The 26,736-nt window shown below is 45.1% G+C and overlaps 1 protein-coding gene across 8 annotated transcripts in view; it reads left to right on the top strand.

The window, feature by feature from the left end:
• LOC132821214 (1-acyl-sn-glycerol-3-phosphate acyltransferase gamma-like) overlaps positions 1-25,173 on the top strand; it is a 90,315-nt gene extending 65,142 nt beyond the window's left edge. For 6 of the 8 annotated variants that reach the window (XM_060833881.1, XM_060833878.1, XM_060833877.1 and 3 more), the window contains 3 exons: positions 2,102-2,300; positions 3,349-3,558; positions 9,399-9,481. In XM_060833881.1, the coding sequence (XP_060689864.1) occupies positions 2,102-2,300; positions 3,349-3,551 (402 nt within the window). In that variant the 3' untranslated portion in view covers positions 3,552-3,558; positions 9,399-9,481. Of the gene's footprint in view, positions 1-2,101; positions 2,301-3,348; positions 3,559-9,398; positions 13,160-25,119 lie in introns of those variants that run through there. The other 2 variants (XM_060833884.1, XM_060833883.1) reach the window with 2 other exon arrangements.
• Positions 25,174-26,736: the final 1,563 nt, after the last annotated feature.

Raw genomic sequence — 26,736 nt, 5'->3', positions numbered from 1 at the left:
GGGACTAGAATGGGTTGGGATAGCTGGTTAGCATGGTCGGGATGGACCGAAGGGTTTGTTTCCATGCTGTACATCTCCAAGACTCTATGACTATAGTTAAGATAGAACAAAAGAAAGAATAAAGAAAAAAACTGGCTTAGCTGTTACTCTAAAGGAATGCTTTCCAAAATAATAGACGCAGTAACTTTCATAATGGACGCAGTAACTTTTACTAGTAAACTGTTCCATTATAGTAGCATTTAATAAACACACCCTTCAGCAGATTGCGAAAACCGATTCCACTCCAGCAGCCCAGGAGGAAAACATTAAGAGTAATCCGAGAGTGTAGCAGGGAGAGATGTACTGCAGCAACACATTCCCAAACAACTACTCCTCCTGAAAACCTAAATCTAAACATCCTGGCTGTGTCAGGGCTGACCACACCCGTCAGGCTGTTTCTTCTGTTCCAATGTTTTTTAAAAAAAAACACACCAAGGCCTCTCAAGCTGTTCACTTTAGGAGTTTTCTGTAGACATCTTAGTACCTCTGTCTTAAAACCTTTCTCATTATGAAAAAAAGGACAACATAAACCACTTAAAGCCATTATTCTGTCACCTCCTCATCGAGACACCCAGTTTGAATTTTTCAATCATGTTGCTTAGACTACCCTTAAACAAAAACGTGCTGACTGATTAATCCCTGTCTCTAAAAATGCAGATGTATTCTGTCTCTCAAAATACAACCCCCCCCCCCCACCCCATTGAGGTGACTGACTGGCCTCTAGTTTCCTGGTTTATCCCTTGCTGTCTTTTTGAGTAGTGGGATCACATTAGCTGTCCTCCGGTCCTCCAGCACCTCTCCTATGGCCAGAGATGAATTGAAAATTATTGCCAGCGCCTCTTCCATTTCTTCTCTTGCCTCACTCATCAGCCTGGAATCCATCTCACCCAGTCTTAGAGATTTATTCTACTTTTAATACACTTAGATGTTTCTCTCTGTCTGATATGCTTAAAGAAATTAGACTACAGTCCTTCACCCTATATCTTTATCTATATCATCGCTCTGACTAGTGAACACTGACAAAGTGTTCATTGCCATCAGGAGACAGAACAGAAGTGAGGTCTGGTTCCCCACTTCGGTATTGACCATGCTCCTGTGGGGAGGCCGCAGTGTCAACTCCTGTGAGCTTGTCAGTGATCCTGTCTAACTCCCCTCCGCCCCCCCCCGCCACCCCAACCCCCCAGCCCACCTGCCCCACCACTATCTTTGCCCATCGAATGCACCTGTCAGCTGTCTGTCAAACTGAAGAGTTAATATCTCTGTGATCCTCAGTCTCGTTTCCAATGCCCGTTGATCAGTCTGAGTGTGCTGTCCCAATGTTGATCCCACCTGGAAATTACTGAGAAAACAGTGCCCTGTCTCCATTCCCACACATCCCACCAGGCACTGGGGTCACTCTGCCTTCAGGCCTGTCGCTGTTCCCTTTCTCATTGAGTCTTAAAGAGTCATCCAGCAGAAGCAGGTCCTTCTGCCCACTATGACTATGCTGACCCACAAACATGAAACAACAATAATCCTGTAGTTACCTACACTTGGTCCATGGCTTAGCCTGCCCTGGCATTTTAAGTGAGGACTGAAGATGCTGCAGGTTTGAGTGGAGAGTGTGGCGCTGGAAAAGCATAGCAGGTCAGGTAGTATCTGAGGACCAGGAGAGTCGACATTTCCTGATGAAGGGCTTTTGCCTGAAACATCGATTTTCCTGCTCCTCAGATGCTGCCTGACCTGCTGTGCTTTTCCAGCACCACACTCTCGACTGGCATTTTAAGTCCTTACCCAGATGCTATTGAGTTTCTGCCTCCCCCACCCTCTCAGACAGCACCTTCCCTATTTCTACCATCCTTTGGGTGAATGAACTTTTCTTGTTGCTATTTGTTACTCTGAGGTAGCGTAAGATGAAACTTCATCCTGGACTCATTTTTTTCCTGCTTCGCGTGTTTTCCTTTTGGTTATGTGATTTTCCTCTAAATTGTGGGATGACGGGAGGGGTCTTACCTAAACCTGAGCCCACCCCACTTGGCAAAGTAGAGACCGTTGAACAAGACTGTATCTTTCCGTTTACCAGGATGCACTTCAGGAGCAGTATGTGAAGGATGGTACCTTCCCTGGGCAGGCCATCCAGCCGAGACGTCGACCCTGGGCCTTCCTGAACTGGCTGTTCTGGGTGATCGTGCTCCTGACTCCACTAATTAACTTTGTGTTTGGAGTATTTGTCAGCGGTTCCCCTGTTGTCATCTGTTCATTTCTGCTGTTCGTCGGAGCAGGTAACACTTCAGACAAATAATTGCTGGGAATACTCGTCTGAACGCGAGTGGAGAGAGAAACGAAGTTAATGTCTCAAGTATTTCTGACATGGTTTTATTCCAGATTTTCAGCATCTGAGCAGAATAATGGGAGTGAGCAGTAGGAGTTAGGCCATTCAGTCCCTCAAATCTGCTTCACCTTTCAATCTGGTCGCAGCTGATCTAGTTGTGGTTTTGGATCGACAGAGTTTCCTATCTGTCCCCTATGACCCCTTGGTGATCATCATTCTAGCGAACACAGTCTGAAGTAAATGACCCAGCCTCCACTTCTCTGGGAAAAAGAATTCCACAGACTGATGACCCTCTGAGCAGGGAAAACCAAAATCTCCTCATTTCTACCTTAGAAAGGAAGAAACAACCTCTCAGATTTTATCCTGTCAGATCCCCCCCAAGGCCGGTTTATTTCTATACAATCACCTCTCTCTCTCTGAAATTCAGGTGGACATAGGCCCAAACTGTCCCGTCTTTCCTAGTAAGATAAGTCTTTCATCCCAGGAATGAGTTGAATGAAGTTCCTCTGAATTTTTCTAATGCAGTCATATTATGTTCAATTAAGGGAATTAAACTGTATATTCTACCAGGGTGTGTTGTCATATGACCCTGTACACATGAACAAAGAACAGCACTGCACAGGTACGGGTCCTGCAGCCCACCAAGACTGAGCCGACACATAATGTTGAATCTAAGTGCCTCTACACAGTGCATATCCCTCTATCCCCTCTCTATGCAAGTATCTGTCAAGATGCCTCTCAAACATTGCTGTTGTATCTGTGGTCACCATGTCCTCTGGCAGCACATTCCAGGCACTCACCACCCTCCGTGTAAAAAAAAACTGCCCCTCACATTTCCTTTAAGCTTATCCCCTTTTACTTTAAACTTATGAGGAGAAAAACTCCGATTATTCATTCTATCCACGCCTCTTATAATTTTGGAAACTTCTGTCAGATGGCCCTTCATCCTTGATGTTCAAGTGAAAGCAAACTAAGTTTTTTCAATCTCTTCAAACCAGGCAACATCCTGGCAAACCGTTTCTGTACCCCAGGCAGAAGTGGGTACTGCAGATGCTGGAGATTAGAGTCAAGATTAGAGTGGTGCTGGAAAAGCACAGCAGGTCAGGCAGCATCCGAGGAGCAGGAAAATCGACGTTTCGGGCAAAGCCCCTCATCGTTTCTGTACCCTGTCCAAAGCCTCCACATCTTTCTGGCAGTGTGACGACCAGGTCTGTACACAATGTTCCAAATGTGGCCTAACTGAAGTTCCATAAGCTGCTACGCGAACTTGCCAACTTTTAACAATTAGATTACTTACAGTGTGGAAACAGGCCCTTCGGCCCAACAAGTCCACACTGACCCGCCGAAGCGTATACCACCCAGACCCATACTCCTACATTACCCCTTCACCTAACACTACGGGCAATTTAGCATGGCCAATTCACCTGACCCGCACATTTTTGGACTGTGGGAGGAAACCGGAGCATCCGGAGGAAACCCACGCAGACATGGGGAGAACATGCAAACTCCACACAGAGAGTCGCCTGAGGCGGGAATTGAACCCGGGTCTCTGGCGCTGTGAAGCAGCAGTGCTAACCACTGTGCCACCATGCCACTCACTAATCTGTGCCCTGACCGATGAAGGCAAGCGTGCTATTTGCCTTCTTGACCATCTTATCTACCTGCGTTGCCACATTCAGGAAGGTATGGATCTGTGCACCTGGATCCCTCTGTATGTTGATCCAACTAAGGGTCCTGCCATTTATTCACACTTTGCTCCTGCATTAGATCTTCCAAAATTCATCACTTCACATTTGTCCAGATTAAACTCCATCTGCCATTTCTCTGCCCAAGTTTCCAGAGTTTCTATATCCTGCTGTATCCTCTGGCAATCCTCCTCACTGTCCACAGCTTCCCCAATCTTTATGTTATCCACAAACTTACTGATCTGGCCACCTGCATAATCCTCCAAATCATTTATATAAATTACAAACCACGGGTTCCTGTCCTGATCCCTGTGGAACACCACTGCTCACAGATCTTCAGTCTGAAAAACAGTCTCTCCTATGACCAAGCCAGTTCAATCGGTTTTATCAGCTCATTGCGGATTCCATGTGATTTCACCTTCTCTCTCAGCCTGTCATGAGGGAGTTTGTCAAAGGCTTTGCTAAAGCCCACATAGACAACACCCACCACAGTGACCTCATCAATCATCTTTGTCACTTCCTCAAAACACTCAAATCAAGTTTGAGGGGCATGACCTTCCCCACACAAAGCCATGCTGTCCATCACTAATAAATCCATATTTTTCCAAATGTGAGTAAATCCAGTCTCTGAGAATCTTCTCCGATAATTTCCCTATCACTGATGTGAATCTCACTAGCCTGTCATTCCTGGATTATCTATGTTCCCCATTTTAAACATTGTCTACTCTCCAGTCCTCTGGGACCTCTCCTGTGTTTGAAGACAATGCAAAGATGATGTAGAAGGGTCCAACAATTTCCTCAGCAAACTGGCTTAGATCATACCAGGTCCTAGGACCTGTCTATCTTAACGCAAAGTAAAACACCCAAACCACCTTTTTCTTTTAAATATTGACATGCCCCAGAATATCAACATACCCTTTCTCAATGGACAATCCAACAAGACCTTCCCCTTTGTGAATACCACTGCAAAGTATTCATTCAGGACCTCAGTGACTTCCTCTGGTTCCACAGACACATTCCTTCTTTTCTCCTTGAATGAACCTGTCCTTTCCCTAGCTGCCCTCTTGCTCCATATGGTAGTTTAAAACGCCTTGGGATTTTCCTCAATCCTGTTATTGCCTGTTTCTAGCCCTCCGAATTCCATAGTTGAGTTATTTCCTGCTTCCCTTGTATCCTTTGAGAGCTCTGTCAGTCTTCAGTTTCCTAAGCCTTGCATATGCTTCCTCCTTTTTGACCATAGAACGATGCAGCACAGTACCGGCCCTTCGGCCTTCAGTGTTCTGCTGCCTTTTATCCTGCTCTAAGATCAGACTAACCTACATACCCTTTATTGTATTATGTTCCGTGTGCCTATCCAATAGTTGCGTAAATGTCCCTAATGCATCTGACTCTACCATCACTGAGCAAGCTGATGATTTCTGTAGTCATTGAAAATTCCTGAGATTCGCCATCCTTGACCTTCATTTTCACAGGAACATGATGGTCCTGAACTCTAATCAACTGGTCTTTAAAGGATTCTCGCATGTCAGATGTGGATTTGCCTTCAAACATCCCTTGCCCCACCCCCCTCCCACACACACACACACACACACACACACACACACACACACACACACAAAATCTACTTTCCCCAGCTTCTGCCTTATACTGAGCCTTGCCTCAGCTTAATACTTCCATCTGGAGACTACCCTTATCCTTATTCATAAGGTTAGATTAAAACCCAACCTTATATTCACCCAAAGTGTCTGCTCCTAGAGCTCTCTGTGAGGAGGAGTTGCAAAGGCTCTTAACCCTCTGAGAGAAGAAATTCCTCTTCATCTCTGTCTGAAATTGGTGCCCCTTTATTCTGACACTATGCCCTCTGGATCCAGACTGCTATAAGGGGAAACATGCTCTCAGCGTTTTCCCGGTCAAGCCCCGAAAGAACCCTTTGTTTCAGTGAGATCACCTCTCCTTCATCTAAACTGCAGTGAAAAGAATCTCTTTATGTTTAGCCTTTGTTCATCAGACAATCCCTCCATCACAGGGATTATCCGAGTGAACCTTCTCTGAACTGCCTCCAGTGAAATGATACCCTTCCTTAAATAAGGGGATCAAAACAGAATTGGCTGGCCCATAGAAGGCATAGAAGGTGATGGTACATGGAAAGTATTCAGCCTGGAGCTCAGTGACCAGTGGTATTCCACAGGGATCGGTTCTGTGATCTCTGCTCTTTGTGTTTTTATAAATGACTTTGATGAGGAAGTGGAAGGGTGGTTAATAAGTTTGCCGATGACATGAAGGTTGGTGGAGTTGTGGACAGTGTGGAGGGCTGTTGTAGGTTGTAATGGGACATTGACAGGATGCAGAGCTGGGCTGAGAAGTGGCGGATAGAGTTCAACCTGGAAAAGTGTGAAGTGATTCATTTTGGAAGATTGAATTTGAATGCAGAACACGGTTAAAGGCAGGATTCTTGGCAGTGTGGGGGAACAGAGGGATCTTGGGGTCCATGTCCATGGATCCCTCAAAGTTGCCACCCCAGCTGATAGGGTTGTTAAGAAGGTGTATAGTGTGTTGGCTTTCATTCGCAGGGGATTGAGTTTAGCAGGGGTTATGCTGCAGCTCTATAAAGCCCTGGTTAGACCACACTTGGAATATTGTGTTCAGTTCTGGTCGCCTCATTATAGGAAGGATGTGGAAGCTTTAGAGAGGGTGCAGAGGAGATTTACCAGATCGCTGCCTGGACTGGAGGGCATGTGAAATGAAGAAAGGTTGAGGGAGCTGAGGCTTTTCTCATTGGAGTCGAGAGTGTGGTGCTGGAAAAACACAACAGGTCAGGCTGCATCTGAGGAGTAGGGGAATCAACATTTTGGGCATAAGCCCTTCATCAATTCTTATTGGAGTGAAGAAGGCTGAGAGGTGACATGATAGAGGTGTACAAGATGATGAGAGGCATAGATAGAGTAGATAGCCAGCGGCAGAAATGGCTATCACGAAGGGGCTTAATTTTAAGCTGATTGGAGGAAGGGAGATGTCAGAGGTCGGCTCTTTACACAGAGAGCGGTGGGTGTGTGGAATGCACTGCCAGCAGTGGTTGTAGATTCAGATATATAAGTGACTCTCGGATAGGCACATGGAAGATAGTACAATGCAGGGTATGTATCTTAAAGTCGGATAACAGGCCGGCATAACATTGAGGGCTGAAGGGCCTGTACTGTGCTGTACTGTTCTATGTTCAAAACTGCTCGTGGTACTCCAGGTGTGGTCTCACCATCACCCTCTACACTTGCAGCTTGTGTGTTAGCTTTCTGTGTTGTGTGCATTAGTTACCCCAGGTCCCTTTGCGTTGCAGCTTTCTGCAGGTTTTCTCCATTTAAATGATACTGTCCTTTTGATCTCCCTTCCAAAATGAACAACTTCACATATTCTGCACATTATACTCCATGTGACAGCTCTTTACCCACTGAGCTAACCTATCAATATCTCTCTCTAAACTGTTTGTCCCTTACAGACTAAGTGAGTCAGTAGGTGACTGGACAGACTGACAACAGCTACTACAAGTTGTGTTATACTTGGGGCAGGTGGTGGTCACAGGAATGGGGTGGGTGGCTCTTTTTGCTGTTTTCCCCTGGCTTCCGTTTTTACCCAATGGCAAACCTCAAGATGCTCGACACATTCCCAGATGCTGCTCCTCCACTTTTGGACAGTCTTTGCCCAGTGATGCCCAGGTGCCTGTGGGAATACTGCACTTCCCCAGTGAGACCTTGAGTGTATCAATTAACCTGTTTGTATCCCTGTCGCAGTTAACCTGTCCATTTATTTTTGTTCTGTTTGCAAATGTGGCTTCAGTATGTTTTGCTTCCTTCCTCCAAGTAATTAACAGTTTGTAAACTGTTGTGGTTATCGCAGTGTTCCCTGTGGAATTGCTCTGGTCACAGGTCCCCAGCCTGAAAAGGAACCCTTTGCAATATCTTGCTTATGATCTAATTCTCCATCCCTGCCAATATACTATCTCCAACACATTGCGGCTCTCACCTTATGACCTAACCTTCTGTGGTAACTTCATCAGAAGTGGGTGTAGCTGGTTAGGCCAATAATGACGACCCATCCCTAGTTGCCCCTTGAGAAGGTGAGGGTGAGCTACATTCTTGAATAGCTGCAGCCTCTGTACTGTAGGCAGACCCACAGTGCCCTTAGGGAGGGAATTCCAGGACCCAGCAACTCTGAAGAAATGGTGATTTATTTCCAAGTCAGGATGGTGGGTGGTTTGGAGGGGAACTTGCAGGGGGTTGGTGTTTGCAGAGAATCGTACATTACAGAAAAGGCCCTTCAGCCCATTGAATTTGCACTGACTAAACATTACTCTTAAATTTACAATAGCTCCACTTGCCAGCACTTGATCCATAACCTAGAAGATTATGACACTTATTAAAGGCTGTGAAGTTTCCAACCTCAACTACACTCGAGTGTATTCCAGAGCCCCACCACGCTCTGGGAGAAGAACCCTCTTCTAAATCTCCTTCCTTTCAGCTTACGTTTCTACCTCCTTGGTATTCATCCTTCATCTAAGGGGAATAGATGCTTTCTGTCCACCCTGCCCATGCCCCTCAAAAGATTATACCCCTCTATCCAATCCCCTCTCCACCTCTGCTCCCATTGTATCTGCTGCCTTTGTCCTTCTAGATGGTATTGGTCATCAGTTTGGAAGGTACCCTGGTGAGTTACTGCATTGCATCTCCAGGTGGTACACAGTTTGTCCTGAACGGTGTCAAGCTTCTTGAGTGTTGTTGGAGGCAAGTGGAGAGTATTCCATCACCCTTCTGACTTGTGTCTTGGTATTGTGGACAGACTTGACTTAACCTGCTGCAGGATTCCTAGCTTCTGAACTGCAACCACTATTTATATGGCTCATCCAGTAAGATTTCTGGTCAATGGTAACTCGCAGGATGTTGGTGGGGGATTCAGTGATAGTTTTGCCATTGAGGGGGGAGAGAGAGAGAGAGAGAGGGAGACCTCGTGCACTTACTTGGTCTGACCTCCATGTGCACCCCAGCTGTGATTTGCAATGGCCTTGCCTAAATGTGCAAGTGGGATTCAGCCATAACATCTAAGAAGGGATTGGCTCACTACTTTTGCAATGCTCTGGGCAAACACCAGGGGAGTTGTCTCTTCCTGTGCTCTTTCAGGGTCTTCTACATTATGGGAGTCTGAAATAAATCCTGAATCTATAGACTTGTTGAGTTCTGTCTGATTAATGTGAGGTTAATCTCTAAATGTATCCACTTGTTAGTAAGTCCTGAGATTGTTGTGATTAATTTTGCTGTGGTGTTTTCAGCATCGTGTCTCTGCTGTGATTTTAATATATCCTTTCCCTGTTTTCACAGCATCCTTCTGTGTACGAAGGCTTATTGGAGTGACGGAGATTGGAAAAGGCTCTAGTTATGGAAATCAGGAATTTAAGAAGAGGATGTAGAAATATTAATGGAAAGACTTCCAAGCTGCTTATTGAAAATAACTGAATTTTTTAGGAATGTTTTGCTCTCAACTGACAACAACTAACAGTGGCCAGGAGTCAGGAATCAGCTGCTCCATGATCAGCTCCTGAATGGACAGCTGCACTAACCCCCGATCCACATTACTGACACCCACCCTGTCTCATGGACTATACTCAGACACAACTGTCCACTCTCATCCCAGGTCAACTCACCCTTTACCTCGCCTTTCACTCTATCTTTCCCACTTGCTTGCTGTCTCTATCTCGAACATGCTGTATATTTCTCCCAGCCTTGCCATCTCATGCTCACCGTCTCCATTTCACACCCACATCTCTCCAATTGCTTTCATCCCCCACTGCCTCCATTTTAAGATTTTGAGATATATCAAAAGGTTGTGTTTTTCAGGAGAGACTGAGACTATAATCGTCTGCTCTCATTACGTTTGATGATGTATGCTGACTGTATGCGGACTGTTCCATGCCCCACTTGATCCTACCATGCTGTGGTAGGTCACTACACTGACACTTCACGAATGGATCAGTAACCAAGGACACTGAGTGTAGTCTGTTGCTGTTGACTGACATGACTGAATTTCTACTTCAGGGTGGGTTTCTCTCATCTACAATACACAGTGGTAACTTTGTCTCTCTAAGCGATACAACAATCTCTGTCTCCACACTAAAACCGCCCTCCTCCCTACATATTCCTCCAGCTCTGGGCTGATGTTTCTTCCTCCAGCTTTCTAGCATCTTCTTTCATACCCCTTATTTCTCTCTTCCCCTTGCCCCTTTCACTGCCATCGAAACCAAGACTCCACCCTCCATCCTTTTGCAGAGAATCCAGTTCTCACTTTAATTTTGTCAAATCAATAACTGAGTGTTGGAGCATGAAGTGGAGGGATTGTGAAGGTAATGTGAGCCACGGGTGAATATGGATCTCTGACACACATCATCCAGTATCTCTCTGTCTCCATGTCCTTAAACTGACTGCACCCAGGATCAGACCCCAAAGATTTCTGAAGGAGCTGCAATTGATTCATTGCATCTGAATGGGGCAGAGTGCTCTGAGTATCCTCCTTTCCTAGTCTTGAGAGATCTGTGTTAAGCTGTGAGACCGAACCAACTCCCCCCACCAAAAACAATTGGGTCCCAATATAGAACAGAGTCACATCCTTTGATTTGTTCAGACTGAATGTTATTCACTGAATGGATTGATGGAGGTTGAAGGAAAGTTCTACCCCTTATTAAACATTCCAAGTTATCCAGTTTTGTTTGAGTCCTGGCAGCAATGTTACCTTCCTCCTGACATCCTGATCCCAGTGGACCAGATCTTTATTCTCCCCTGGGACCTTCCTGCTGTTCACCAGAACTGGGATCAAGAGAGATGTTGTAGATCAGCAGATGATCCAAGTCAACATTTAGGAAAGCACCTTATGCACTAACAGTGAGAAAGCAAAGCTTCACGGTGGGTTCCATTGGGTACCAGGGACCTGGGCATTGATCAGCAGACTGTCAGGTATTCAGTGGAATTGAATGAGCTGGGAACTAATTGCAGTTTTGCATGTATCTTTTTGCATGTATTTTTAATCCTTGACCAACTCCATTCTGGGGGTCTTTGTGCACTCTCTTGTTTTAATCTCTCACTAATACCTCCTTTACACTCTGAATATTCAATGTTAGAAACTTCTGACTGTGCCGAGTTTGGATCAGTCGAGTTCCATTTGTTAATCTCCTTAAAGGATTGAACAGTTCCATCCTTTAAGGTAACTCTGTCTCATAACAGAGAAGCTGCTTCCTCCTGGCTGCATTCTGTACACATCTCTGTTTCTGTGGCGTCTGCTTTTACTTACTCTGGGTGGTCTCTATTTTCAGATACTAACCCATACAGATTTCAAGCTCAGAGTTTAAGGGGATGAGCTGGAAAAAGTATATCTATAATAAAATGAGAGTCTCCTATGATTATGTCCGTCATTTGCACCCTTCTCCGAAAGGGCTAGTGTTAACCTGAGAGTACTGTGAATCTGATCAGAGTTGTTGCTGAGTTATATTTTGTTTTAAAGAAGACCTAGTTACTGTTACTGGCCACTTTTCCAAATTTACCTGAATTTGACCGACCGACTAACCGAACGAACCTGTCACCTCACTCCCTCTCCAGTCTGGGTGCAGGTTCATCCTAAACACCTTGTTGGCAGGAAAGTGAGCTGCCTGTCTGTGGGTTTGCTCATGTGATGATTGGGTGAAGCATGATTCAAAATAAAAATAAAACCTACATGTTTTGGTGCAATGAATAAAAGTGCAAACACCAGAAATTCCTAAAAACAGAAGCCAAGGGTAGGCGCACAAATAATGGGGGCATGTGTTTGCTGTAACCCTACCACAGCTGGATTGTAATTATAATAAACCAGCTTGATTGTGGGATTAAAACTGTTTACAATTGGGCTGGGAGGTGGCATATGCTGCAGATGTAGTTAACCTGTGAACGGAAGTAAACACGAACTCTGTTAATTCCTTTGAGGGAACTGTGGAACCATCCCTTTAATGTGTATGTCTGAATAGACTGTGGTCTGAGCCAGGGATATGACCAGCTTTCCTCATTGGGATTGTAACAACTGCTGCTTGTAACAACCTGGACTTTGGTTGAGTTTTGTTTTCACAATTCCTTGCTTTGTAACAAAAGCAGCATGCAAGAACGTAATAAGGCAGGAGCAACATTTCAGGCTTGGTAACGAAGGGGCAGCTGTGTGCTGGCCAGTCATTTTTGTCCTTCCTATGAACAGTCAATGCAGATTGTAGCTATACATCCCGTGCTGTTCCTGTTACAAGAGTGTTTGATGGGAGACAGTGTAGAGGGAGCTTTACTCTGTATCTAACCCCGTGCTGTCCCTGTCCCTGTCCCTGGGAGTGTTTGATGGGGGACAGTGTAGAGGGAGCTTTACTCTGTATCTAACCCCGTGCTGTCCCTGTCCCTGTCCCTGGGAGTGTTTGATGGGGGACAGTGTAGAGGGAGCTTTGCTCTACATAAACCCATGCTGTCCCTGTTCCAGGAATGTTTGATGGGATTGTGTAAAGGGAGCTTTACTCTCTCTCTAACCCCGTACAGTGCATGTTCTAGGAGTGTTTGATCAGGACATTTGTCGAGAGGTTTTATTCTATCTAACCCTGTTTCTGTACTCCCAGTGTACCTGAGTTAAATACTGTACATGGGTCATGGAGCGTGGGCTGTTTATTGCCATTTTCTCCCAGAGTGTTTCCGTCCTTTAGCAGCCCTGACTCTGAATGTTTGTTTTTCCCTCTGTTAAACCATCCTAACTGATGTTAGTGTGGCCTGGTGTACCTGTTAGTGAAGTTTGACTGTACACTGGAGCCATGGGGTTGGTGTATATTTGGGGTTTTGCATTGATGAATCTGTGTATGAACAGTTATTTAAATGGGACAGAATCCTGATTCATCAATGCAGTACAGTTTTCCTGCCGTTTGGCCGGTGGCCCTGAGTACCTGTCTCTCTCCATTTTGCATGTTCTGCTGACTATATACAAGAACTTTCAGGGATTTAAAACATTGAACTAGATGAATCATGCACCAGCTTCCCAAAACTGGGCTGACAGCTGCGTTATAACCTTGCATTTCAGAATAAACAAATAAACCGTTCCACTCTGCTCGTCTTGCATTTGATGCTGTTGTTGGTCCTGACCCCCCCATCTCCTCCCAACCCTGTCCTTTCTCCCTCAATCCCTGCCTTCCTTTCCTCACTCTCTCTTCCCCTCTCTACTTCCTCCCTCCCCACACTCCTGGACTGGTGACCAGAGTTATCTCGAAATCTGTTTTAAAGATTATTTTACATAGAGAGCAGGAACCGTTCAGGTTGCCTCAGCCATTCTGTATGAATATTGTTCTGACACAGGTAACAGTCCTATCCCTGTATATACAATATTGAAACATTCAATGACCTTCAAAATTAACCCCAATGGTTCTTAACCAGACTTTATGAATAACCAAAATCCAATGCCAGGTTTCTGGCTTAAGCAAAAGATTTAGCATTTTATTACTCATACAGTAACTTTAGCAAAGTTAAGAAACAAGGTAATCTAATTATGATTTAACCTTCTTTGGTTCTAGCCCGACACACAGGCGCACCATTAACGAATAAATCACAAGAACAAATATGAATGAGATGTAACTGGCAAGTTCACTTAAGCGCACTCCACCATCTCTAACATCATAGGCCTTTGGCATTCATTCTGCAGACACTGGTCATTGCAAATAACTTCCAGTAGGCTCCAAGGAATATCACATAATATTTAAAACTAAGATTCAAATTATTGAAAGTTCAGAGAATAGATAATGGGAGAACAACTGGGGAACAATCAAATTTCCATCCTCCAGCTTTTGAAGCTATCATCCATTTGCCTTAAATGCAGTTCAAAACCATTTCCAATGTTGGTTCCTCCTTGTTAGATTGGTATTCCTCCCTCGAGGTCCTAGTTGATATTTAAACATTTGCTATCTACCTAAGCATAAAGCACTTTGGGAACGGAAATGTCTAAAACATTCTTTGAACAGAATCTACCTGCAATTTAACTTCCACGACTGGCCTCCTAAACATCAGTTTTGTTTTAATTCTCTTGTCTAAAACAAGCTGCTACTCATAGTCCAAAGGTCACCTTTAGCTCTCAAATCTCAGTTCATAGCTCCAAACCAAGAATGATAGGAAAATAAATAAAATAATGAAAATGTCAACATCGTGGCTGATATCCAATTCAGTACCTTGTTCCCACTTTCTCCCTATATTCCTTGATCCCTGTAGCCCCTTTATGGAGTCCTTTGTGATGCTGTGGTAATGCCCCTACCTTTGAGCTAGGAGGCCTGGGTTTAAGTTCAACCTGCTCCAGAGAAGGTTGATTAAAATACCTCGATGAAGGATTTGATGGGGCTGTCCCAGGAATGAGGAAGATAGTGGGGACTATTGCTGTGTTCAAATTTCTCCTCGAAGTCCATGTACATCATATAACCACTTTCATCTGAACAGATCTGGCTTCCCTTAGTTAATCCATGAGTTATTATTCAGTTTGTTTTTAATTTTTTTCCATCATGGATGTGACAGGCTGGGGGAATGTTTATTGCCATGGAGACTGTGGTAATGACCTTGAACCACTGCCACGATATAGTCTCAGGACTCCTTAGCATTGTGCCCACTGTGCATTTGCTGTAACTTCATATTTTTGTTCATCATGATCTTCCAAATCACCCAAAGGTTCAAAGATTGAACTGGAAAATTGACAATAGTACTGAAGAAGTGTAGAAAAGATAAATTAAGGAATTATACATGCCTAAGTCTGTCAGTTTTCTGGAGATGATTGGAATCTGTTCTGTATTTGAGAAAGTATTACCTCAGAGAGAGCCAGATGGGTTTGCAAAGGGGTAGGTTTTAGGTCGTGGCTTAAAACAGTTGCATTTATTAAGGAAGTTGTTGGTGTGAAAATGAAAGTATCAATGTGATATCAAGTTCCACATCACCACACTGGGTGTGTAATGAGGTGGAAGCTAACTAATGAGGAAGGAGACCGTAGGAATAATGATGACCTATTTCGACTGTCAGGATGGGATTAGTGGTGTCTGCACTCAGACCTTGAGCTTCTTGCAGTATTTCTCAATAACTTGGATGAGGGTATAGTCGGGTTTGCTGGCAATGCTCGGTTAGACAATACAGTAGGAACAGGAGCACATGTTTACAATGGGACAGTTGAACAGTCTCTTCATGTTATCAGCATTCAGTGTAGGTTAGTGAGAGCTCATTGACTTCAGACCCTAGAATTAAAATCAATTGGAATGCTTTGTGAAGCTGGAATTGTGGAGGAATTAACAGGAATCACAGAAAAACAAGATGAGAGATGCAAAACAAAATTAAAGACCAACATTCCATTAGCCTATTTATTTCAAGGAAACTGCAAGTTGCTTCAGTCAATATAAAACAGCTGGTGCCAGAGGCAGGGTGTCTGTGTTTATCTCAGCCCTGTCCATGTGGGCTGCTGTTGGGGGGGCGGTGTGCTGCTTCACTTGGAGGAGACTGGGCTCAGAGAAGGAAGTTGTCGATAGCTTTTAAGTTTGAACATGACACACCTCTGGAGTGGGTGACCCCCACGGGCCTTCAGAGATAAGAATTTTACCACTGGGATGTAAGAGCTTTAAATAAACAGACGTGAGAAAACATGGCTGTGTTTGGGCAGCAGTTCAAGTGGAAAATAACTTGACAGAAATTCAGTTCACAATCTGTACATTTGGGAACAGGCATTGTTTTGTCAGGTAAGCTTGTACAGAGTTATTTTATATTTTCAGAACTGCAGATTAAGAAGAGTCTTAATTAAAGTCATTAAGAGGATTAAGGGATTTAATGAATGAGCAAAGAGGAATTATTTCATCCGGTTGGTAATTCCAGAACATCAGCATTTCTCTTGTAGTTGAGCCACGGAACTCCTGGGTGATGCTGGGAAAACCTTCCTCACCAACAGGGATGTGGAAATTCTGTCCAGAAATTAATTGGGGAGCTTAGATGGAATTAAGATCAACTGAGATTTCACAGAATGCTGAAAGAATCTCTTGGGAAGGAGAGATCTTTATGTGGGTGGAGAATAATGTTCTGAAGTAAACAGCACTTTCTGACTCCAGTGTTCCATCCTCACTGAGAGGGGGATATTGTTAGGGAGTGCTTAGATTTTTGTCAGAAAACATCTTCACTAATATCCTTTCGGGAAGGAAACTGCGGTTATTATTTGGTCTGGGGGTCTAGTCTATATATGACTCCAGACCCATAGGAATATGGCTGTCTCTTAATTAATTTCTGAGCATTAATGATGGGTAAGCAATGCCCTCCCAGCCAGCAACACCCACTTTCTGTGAATAAAGAACATAAGTCTGCTCTACACAAAGGACTAATAACGCAAGTGGAAATTTTTCTTCACAACATGGGAGTTGCTGGCTGATCCAGCATTTATTGCCCACCCCCCGTTGTCCCTTGGGAAGGTGGGGGTGAGCTGCTTTCTTGAATCACTGCAGTCCACCTGCTGTAGATTTGCTTTGGGAGGGATTTCCAGGATTTTGACCCAGTGACAGTGAAGGAATAGTGATATATTTCCAAGTTCAGGATGGTGAGTGGTTTGGAGGGGAACTTGCAGGTAGTGATGCTCCCATGTATCTGCTGCCCTGGTCATCTCAGGGAGAAGTGGTTATGGATTTGGAAGGTGCTGATAGAGGAGTCATGGTAAGTTACTCCAATGCGATAAAGGGCATGAACATTCCTAGAAGGTTACAGCACAAAACAGGCCTTTCGGTACTTGATGTTGCTACAACCTGTGAAACCAATCTGAAACCCATCTAACCCACACTATTCCATTCTCATCTATATCTATCCAATGACCATTTAAATGCCTGTAACGTTGGCGAGTCTACTACTGTTGAAGGCAGTGAGTTCTACGCCCCCTACTACTCTCTGAGTAAAGAATCTACTTCTGACATCTGTCCTATATCTATCAACCGTCAATTTAAAGCTATGTCCCCTTGTGCTAGCCATCTCCATCCAAGGAAAAAGGCTCCCACTGTCCACCGTAACTAACCCTTTGATTATCTTATATGTCTCAAGTCACCTCTCAACCTTCTTCTTTTAAACAATAACAGCCTCTAGTCCCTCAGCCTTTCCTCGTAAGACCTTCCCTCCATACCAGGCAACATCATCGGAAATCTCCTAGGACCCCTTTCCAACGCTTCCACGTACTTCTTATAATGCAGTGACTAGAACTATACACAATACTCCCAAGTGCGGCTGCACCAGAGTTTTGTACAGCTGCAACATGACCTTGTGGCTCTGAAATTCAATCCCTCTACCAATAAAAGCTAACGCACCATATGTCTTCTTAACAACGCTATCAACCTGGACAGTGAGATCTCTCTGCCCATCTACGCTATGAAGAATCTTATCATTATCCCAGTACTCTGCATTCCTGTTAATACTGTCAAAGTGAATCACCTCACACTTTTCCACATTAAACTCCATTTGCCACCTCTCAGCCTAGCTCTGCATCTTATCTATGTCCCTCTGTAACCTACATGTTTCGTCACTTTCCCCAACTCTACCGACCTTAGTGTCATCTGCAAATTTACTAACCAACCTTCTATGCCCTCACTCAGGTCATATATAAAAATGACAAACAACAATGGACCCAAAACAGATCCTTGTGGTACCCAATAGTAAACTGAACTCCAGGATAAACATTTCCCATCAACCACTACCCTCTGTCATCTTTCAGCTAGCCAATTTCTGATCAAAATTGCTAAATCACCCTCAATCCCATACCTCCGTATTTTGAGCACTAGCCTACCTTGGGGAACCTTATCAAACCCCTTACTGAACTCCATATACACCCCATCAACCACTTTACCCTCATCCACCTATTCTTTGAGAAGGTGACCAAATTAAATAAGGTTTGTGAGGCACGACCTACCGTTCACAAAACTGTGTTGACTTTCTCTAATCAACATATTCCTCTTGAGATGATTATAAATCCTATCTCTTATAATCCTTTCCAACACTTTACCCACATTTGAAGTAAGGCTCACTGGTCCATAATTACCAGGGCTGTCTCCACTCCCCTCCTTTAACAAATGAACAACATTTGCTCTGGCATTATTCCTGTAGACATTGATGACATAAAGATCAAAGACAAAGGCTCAACAATCTCCTCCCTGGCTTCCCAGAGAATCCCAGGCTAAATCCCATCCGGCCCAGGGGACTTATCTATTTTCACACTTTGCAGAATTACTAACACCTCCTCCTTGTGAACCTCAATCCCATCTAGTCTAGTAGCCTGTATCTCAGTATTCTCCTTTTTCCAGTGCGAATACTAATAAAAAAAATTCATTTAGCGCTTCTCTTATCTCCTCTGACTCCATGCACAACTTGCCACTACAGTGCTTGACTGGTCCTAATCTTAGTCATTCTTTTATTCCAGATGTACCTATAGAAAGGTTCAGGGTTTTCCTTCATCTATCTGCCAACAACTTCTCATGTCCCCTCCTGGCTCTTCTTCACGCGCTCTTTAGGTCTCTCCTGGCTAATGTGTAACTCTCAAGTGCCCTAACTGAGCCATCACATCTCACCCTAACATACGCCTTCTTCTTCCTCTTGACAAGAGATTCAACTTCCTTAGTAATGCATAGCTCCTGTGCTTGACAACTTCCTCCCTGCCTGACCAGCACATACTTATCAAGGATCCACAGTTGCTGTTCCTTGAATAAACTCCACATTTCAATTGTGCCCATCCCCTGGAGTTTCATTCCCTATCCTATACATCCTAAATCTTGCCTAATCACAAGTACCTTTCCTCCAGCAATAGCTCTTGCCCTGTGGTATATACATATCCCTTTCCATCACTAAAGTAAACATAACCAAATTTTGGTCACTATTACCAAAGTGCTCACCTACCTCCAAATCTAACACCTGGCCAGGTTCATGACCCAGTACCAAATCCAGTGAGGCCTCACCCCTTGTTGGCCTGTCTACATACTGTTTCAGGAAACCATCCTGCACACATTGGACCAATTTAAAATATTTGAACTACAGTTCACCCAGTCAATATTTGGAAAGTTAAAAGTCCCCCATGACAAGTACGCTGTCACTCTCACTCCTATAGAGAATCATCTTTGCTATCCGATCCTCTACATCTCTGGAACTGTTCAGAGGCCTACAGAAACCCAACAGTGTAACCTCTCCTTTCTTGTTTCTAACCTCAGCCCATACTACCTCAGCAGATGAGTCCTCAAATGTCCTTTCTTCCACTGTAATACTGTCCTTGATTAACAATGCCACACCTCCCCCTATTTTATGACTATCCCTGTTCTTACTGAAACATCTAGAACCTGGAACTTGCAACAACCATTCCTGTCCCTGCTCTATCCACGTCTCTAAAGTGGCCACAACATCGAAATCCCAAGTACTGAACCATGCTGCAAGGTCACCCACCTTATTCCAGATGCTCCTGGCGTTGAAGTCGACACACTTCAAACCAACTTCTTGTCTGCCGGAGCCGCCTTGTGATATTGAAACCTTAGTTATGACCTCACTCCTCTCAACCTCCCACTATTTGAACCACAATTCAGGTTCCTATCCCCCTGGTGAATTAGTTTAAACCCTCCCGATGAGCATTAGCAAATCCCCCCTGCCCCGCCCAGGATATTGGTACCCCTGTGGTTCAGGTGTAGACCATCCTGCTTGTAGAGGTCCCACCTATCCCAGAATCAGCCCCAATTATCCAAACCCCTCCCTCCTGCACCACCCCTACTGCCATATGTTCAACTCCTCTCTCTCCCTATTCCTCACTTTACTAGCATGTGGCATGAGCAACAAACCAGAGATGACAACTCTGTTTGTCCTAGCACTAAGCTTCCACCCTAGCTGCCTGAATTTCTGCCTTAAATCCAATGATCCAAAGTTCCAGCTCCAGTTCCCTAATGCAGTTTCCAAGGAACTGGAGTTGGGTGCACTTCCCACCAGTGAAGTCAGCAGGGACACTAGAGGTGACCCTTTCCTCCCACATTCTGCAGGAAGAACATTCACCTGCCTTAACCTCTAATCCCACTGTTCTAAATATCCAACAAGACCACTGATAAACTAAAAAACATAAAGAACCTAGTCACCTTACCAATCCAGCGCACAGAACCGGTTCTTTTTGGTTAGAGGAGGAGGAGGCGGCCGGGTGGGAGACACTACCCAAGGAGTGTTTTGGATAAAGCATCCGCCCAAATAGAAAGCCTCACTTACCCAGCATTCCTGTGTCCGTCCTGCTCAGCGTGTGCACTGCATATACACAAGGCAAGGTTTTAAATCTTTTACAATTTACCTTCCTGTCGGGCCTCAGGTCCTTGCGGTCACTCCCCCCACTCCCAATCCCACTCCAGTTCAGTTTCAGCTGGTAACAATTTACCCAAAGTGAACTGTCCAGCATTGTCCTGTTATACAATGATAGTGGATGATAATCAGCATGTTGATAAATATGATGCTATATACAATATATCGTGGTCTCTGATGATTTTGGATGCAGCGTCTCCCAGTGAGAGTCAGCACCATCAGGAACTATCCCAGTGAGAGTCAGCCCCTTCAGGATCTGTATCCCAGTGAGAGTCAGCCCCTTCAGGATCTGTATCCCAGTGAGAGTCAGCCCCTTCAGGATCTGTATCCCAGTGAGAGTCAGCCCCTTCAGGAACTGTATCCCAGTGAGAGTCAGCCCCTTCAGGATCTGTATCCCAGTGAGAGTCAGCACCTTCAGGATCTGTATCCCAGTGAGAGTCAGCACCTTCAGGATCTGTATCCCAGTGAGAGTAGCACAATAAATAAATATGAAATTGTACGTTTGCTCACTGAGCTGGAAGGTTTGTTCTCAGATGTCTCATCACTGTGCTTGGTGACATCATCAGTGAGCCTCCAGTGAAGCTCTTGTGTTCTGTCCCACTTACTCTTTATGTGTCTTGGTCTGTTGTGGTGGGTGACATCACTTCTGGTTCTTTTTCTGAGAGGTTGGTAAATGGGGCCCAAATTGATATGTTTGTTAATGGAGTTCCGATTTGAATGCCATGCCTCTAGGAATTCCTGTGTGTGTGTCTTTGTTTAGCCTGTCCCAGGATAGATGTATTGTCCCAGTCGAACTGATGTCCCTCTTCACCTGTGTGTATGGATACTAGTGATATTTGGTCATGTCTTTTGGTGGCTAGTTGGTGCTCATGTGTCCTGGTGGCTAGTTTCCTGCCCATCTGTCCAATGTAATATTTGTGCAGTCCTTGCAGGGTATTTTGTATATGATGTTCATTCTGCTGGTTGTTGGTATGTGGTCCTTTACATTCATCAGGAGGTGTTTCAGTGTGGTGGTAGCTTTATGGACTACTATAATGCCTAAGGGCTGGAGTGTCTGGTTGTCATCTCTGAGATGTCTTTAATGTATGGCAGGGTGGCTAGAGTCTCTGGGCATGTTGTGTCTTCTTGTTTAGGATTGTTGTGTAGGAATCGGCGGTCTGCGCTTATCGGGTACTCGTTGTTTCTGAAAACATTGTACAAGTGTTTTTCGTCAGCTTCTCATAGTTCCTGGGTGCTGCAGTGTGTTGTGGCTCGTTTAAATAATGTCCTGATGCAGCTCAGTTTGTGGGTGTTGGGATGATGACTCCTGTAGTTGAATATCTGGTCAGTGTGTGTGGCTTTGCTGTAAACGCTGGTCTGCAGCTCTCCATTGGCTTTCCATTCTACTGTGACGTCTGGGAAGGGGAGTCTGTTGTTGTCCTCTTCCTCTTCGGTGACCTTTATCCCGGTGCGGATGCTGTTTATGTGTTTGTGGGTTTCTTCAAATTTGTTGCATTTCATGATGCCAAAGGTGTCCTCCATGTAGTGGAGCCACAGTCTGGGCTGGATTGTGGGAAGGGCTGTCTGTTCTAACCTCAGCATAATTGCTTCTGCTAAGAATCCTGATATTGGTGATTTCATAGGCATCCCACTGATTTGTTTGTTGATCTTGTCATTGAGGGTGAAGTGGGTTGTGAGGCACAGGTCGACTTGTTTGAGGATGCTGACTTGCTGATGGAGTTGGTGCTGTCAGGTGTTTGAGTCCTTGTTTCATTGAACAATGAGACCAGTGTTTCTTTGGCCAGGCTGATGTTTATTGATGTGATCAGGGCTGTCACACCGAAGGAAACCATGACCTCATCATCCTCTATCTTGGTGTTGTTGATGTTAAGGCATCTCTAGGTGGAGTGGGTGGAGTGGCTTGAGTCTTCTACTCAGTGTTTCTGGTTGCGTTGAAATTCCTTGGCTAGTCTGTATGTCGGAATGCTGAGAGGTGAGACTGTGGATCTGAGGGAGGCCCCAAGTTTATGTACCTTTGGTAATCCGTAGAAACAGGGTGTGTTGGATCCTTCAGGTTTAATTCTTTGGAGGTCTGTCTTGTTAATGACACCTGTTTTGTGGAGTTTCCTCAGTCATGCTGTCAAATGGTTTTCTCGCTGTTCAGTCAGGTCCACCGCCACCTGTTGGTAGGTGTCGGTATCTGCGAATAGTGTGTTTGCTTTTGCAATGTATTGTGTTCTGTTCAGGATGACGGTCATGTGCCCTTTGCCTCCCCCAGTAGGATTACGATATTTCTGTCTTTTCTAAGTCCTTCCAGGGCTTTCCTTTCCTGCATGTTGGGGGTGTTCCCTTCTTTCTTTCTGCTTAGTGCTGGTGCAACAGTCTGTCTGATCACGTGCTGGGTTTCTTTCACAAGTCCATTGTTTTCAGAGTTGATTACAGTGCTGGTAGAAAGTCCTTTTTGTCTCTGTTCCTGTGGTTGAAGAACATCCCTCATACCAGGACAGCGTTTCCCATGTCTGTGAGTAGTTGGTCCAACAGGTTCTTTTTCCAAGCATCTGGATTATCTGTGTTATTGCTGTGTGTGAGCTCTGTTTGTGGGTGTGGGGATGAATGTTCCTGTAGTTGAGAATTTGGTCTGTGTATGTCGCTTTCCTGTAGACGCTGGTCTGCAGCTCTCCATTGGACCAAGACAAAGAAAAGACTAGCCCTACAAGAAAAACTGGACAAACTCACACACACACATCGATTTGGACCCCATTTACCAACCTCTCAGAGAAAGAACCGAAACTGTTAGCACCCACCATAACTGACCAAGAAACACAAATAGAAAGCAGGACAGAACACCAGTGTTTCACTGGGGGCTCACTGATGATGTTCTCTAGCACAGTGACGAAACGTCTGAGAACAAACCTGCCAGCTCAGCGAGCAAACTTACAACCTGAAAAATGAAATTCTCAACAGAAGTTGAGAAATATTCAAATTAAATTCCTGGGGCCAGTGATGATGTGGTTACTACTTGTGGGAGATTTCACTTCATCTTCCCTCCATGGACTCTCGGGTGCACAGGGGACCTTGGCAGGGATTCAAGCAATCCTTGACTCACTCAGGTACTTTGGACAGAGGCTGTTTACTCATTCCAGTTGGTATTAGTGAGACAGTGTGGAGTTTCTGATTGGCTGATCGGTTAGCTTACTATTATCTAGGAGATAAGGTGTACAAAGTTCATTTTATTTGTAGGAGTAACAGAAACATCACATTTCCAGAATCCAATCTCCTGATGACGTCTGGGTCCCTGTTTGTGACCATCAGTTTGTTGCAGATATTTCACTTGCCCTGGGATTCAGTTTGAGCTGCTGTTTTGCAGCAGAATATCCATGACACCAGTAGACACCAGCGTCATCAACTGAGCTCGGAATTCCGGGTCAGAAACCTCCAACATTCTGTAAAAGAAATTACACACACTGATGATTTTATCAACTCTGGCATTCTCTCTCTCTCTCTCTCTCTCTCTCTCTCTGTCTCCTCTATGTGTGTGTGTCTCTGTCTGTGTGTGTGTGTCTCTCTCTCTGTGTCTCTGTCTGTTTTTCTCTCTCTCTCTCGCACACACAAACTCTCTCTCACTCACTCGGTGACTCGTGTACTCCCTTGTGGTAAATGTTAAACTTCTTTCTCTGAATTTTTCCTTTTGTGTTTCTCCTCCACTTCTATATTTACCTGGAACTCTGTTTACTTTTCTCTTTGTATAACTCTGTTACCTTCCATGTTTTAACATAGCCTGCAGTAGCAGCAGACAGGTCAGTGGTACCACAGGGAGGGTCAAAGTGCAGCTGATCAGAAGCAATAGGGGACTGTGGGATACAGCGAGGTGTTTCTGTGGATCCAAAAGAGACTCCAGGATGGTGTGTTGTCTCCCTGGTGACAGGACGAAGGACGGCTCTGAGCTGCCACAGGATATTCTGAAGGGGGAGGATGAGCAGTAAGAGGTTGTGATACACATTGGTACCAACATCAACAGGAGGAGTGTCTACATGGACTTTAGCAAGACCTTAGACAAGGTCCCTCATGGCAGCTAATGGAAAAGGGAAACTTACATGGGATCTGCAATGAGCTGGTAAGATGGATATAGACATAGAAAAGGTGTAACCCCTGTCTGTTTGCTTTCTCTTTCCTCAGTATCCAAGGTCACAAACACGTTTTCCAGCTGCAGTAATGTGCAGACTGGATGGCTGCTTTGCAGAATGTCTATGTTGTGCTGGCAAAAAAGACACTGAGCCTGCCACTTCAACCCCCCCACCCTGTTCCCTGGCCAGCAGCTCTGTCTCAGGCTCGCGGCAGTGCTCCAGGGAAGCTCAGCACAAGCTGGAAGGACAACGCCTCATTTTCCAGCCTGCAGCCTCCTGGACTCAATATCAGGTTCAATCATTTCACAGCCAGAACACCACCTCCATGTCCTTACCCTAAAGCCCAGCCCCAGGGCCTGTCATCACAGCCAACCCACTGTCACTTCCTCAGTGACCCATTAGCAGCTTTTTGTTCTCCTTGACTCACTATCCCTCCATCCCTCTGTTTGTCTAACTGTCATTCTCTCCTCTCTCTCTCTCTCTCTCTCTCTCTCTCTCTGGGCTCCATCCTGACTGAACTTTAAGACCTTTATCCCCCCAGACTTTGCTCACTATGATCAGTTCTGAGGAGTGGTCACTGGGCCTGAAATGATAACTCTGCTTTCTCTCCATAGACGTTGTCAGCCCTGCTGAGTTCCTCTGGCAATTTCGAATTTAGTTTCTGGAGAGTTTTTGTTAAAGTTGAGCTACAAATAAAGGGACCAGCTGGTCCCAATACTGTGCCAGCCTGATGCTCTGCCATTTGATGAGGACCAGATTCTGTATCCATTCAGCAACTCGGAACAACTCAGTCTCACCTCAACAAGCAAGCAGCGAGATCCCAAATCACTGCCCAATCACAAACACCACAACAGAATCAATACCCACCCACAAACTGGAAGGTGGGTAGGGGCGGGCTGCCTTAGAGTGGTCGGAAGGTGGGAGGGGTGGGGGCTTGCTGGGTCTGTATTGTCTGCACTTCTGTATGTAACAGTTTTGTTTAATGTACAAATGTCATTGTCACTGTCTTGTTAAATGTGGAACTGGGATTTGAGGTTTGTCCTCATTCTCTGTAAAATGGTTGAATGGTAGGGTTTGGGGCCTAGCTTTGCTGCTCTTCTCCCTTGTAAAATTGCTGTCTCTTGTACAGCTGTAAATGTTTATTGTAGACTGTTTTGTAATTTGTTTAATAAAATATAAAAAAATACCCACCCACAGCAGACGCTGAATGGAAGGTCATATTCTCCAAAGGACTGCAGCAAGAAAGGAGAGCTGCAACATGATTCCATTGGTGATAATGAACCTGTCCCCAAGTGAGGGTCAGTGTGTGTGGGACTGTCCCCCCAGTGAGGGTCAGTGTGTGTGGGACTGTGCCCCAGTGAGGGTCAGTGTGTATGTGGGACTGTCCCCCAGTCAGGGTCAGTGTGAGTGAGAGACTGTATCCCAATGAGGGTCAGTGTGTGTGGGACTGTGCCCCAGTGAGGTTCAGTATGCGTGGGACTGTGCCCCAGTGAGGGTCAGTGTGTGTGGGACCGTGCCCCAGTGAGGGTCAGTGTGTGTGGGACTGTACCCCAGTGAGAGTCAGTGTGTGTGTGGGACTGTATCCCAGTGAGGGTCAGTGTGTGTGGGACAGTAACCACGGTGAGTGTCAGTATGTGAGTGGGACTGTATCCCAGTGGGTGTCAGTGTGTGTGGGACTGTCCCCCATTGAAAGTCAGTGTGTGTGGGACTGTACCCCAGTGAGAGTCAGTGTGTGTGAGGGACTGTATCCCAGTGAGGGTCTGTGTGTGTGTGTGTGTGTGTGGGACTGTACCCCAATGAGGGTCAGTGTGTGTGGGACTGTACGCCAGTGAGGATCAGTGTGTGTGGGATTGCTCCCCAGTGAGAGTCAGTGTGTGTCAGACTGTACCCCAGTGAGAACCAGTGTGTGTATATGTGGAACTGTATCCCAGTGAGAGTCAGTGTGTGTAGGACTGTCCCCCAGTGAGGGTCAGTGTGTGTGGGACTGACCCCCAGTGAGGGTCAGTGTGTGTGGGACTGACCCCCAGTGAGGGTCAGTGTGGCTGTGTACTGAAGGAGGGGATGATGTTTTGAGGTTTCGAGGAGGAGAAGTAAACTTGATTACCTCTGTGCCTGAATGGGATTGTTGCTCATATCTGTCAGTTTGTCCTGGAACTGTGGGTTGTTGATTATTGAGCTTATTTCAGGATCCTGTGAAATTGCAAACAACTTCTCTTCATTGTCAGAACTGA

The sequence above is a fragment of the Hemiscyllium ocellatum genome, chromosome 12, assembly GCF_020745735.1.
Source record: "Hemiscyllium ocellatum isolate sHemOce1 chromosome 12, sHemOce1.pat.X.cur, whole genome shotgun sequence".
Lineage (NCBI taxonomy): Eukaryota > Metazoa > Chordata > Chondrichthyes > Orectolobiformes > Hemiscylliidae > Hemiscyllium > Hemiscyllium ocellatum.
Note: the sequence above shows the minus strand (reverse complement) of the source record. Positions and strands in the feature narration are given on the sequence as shown.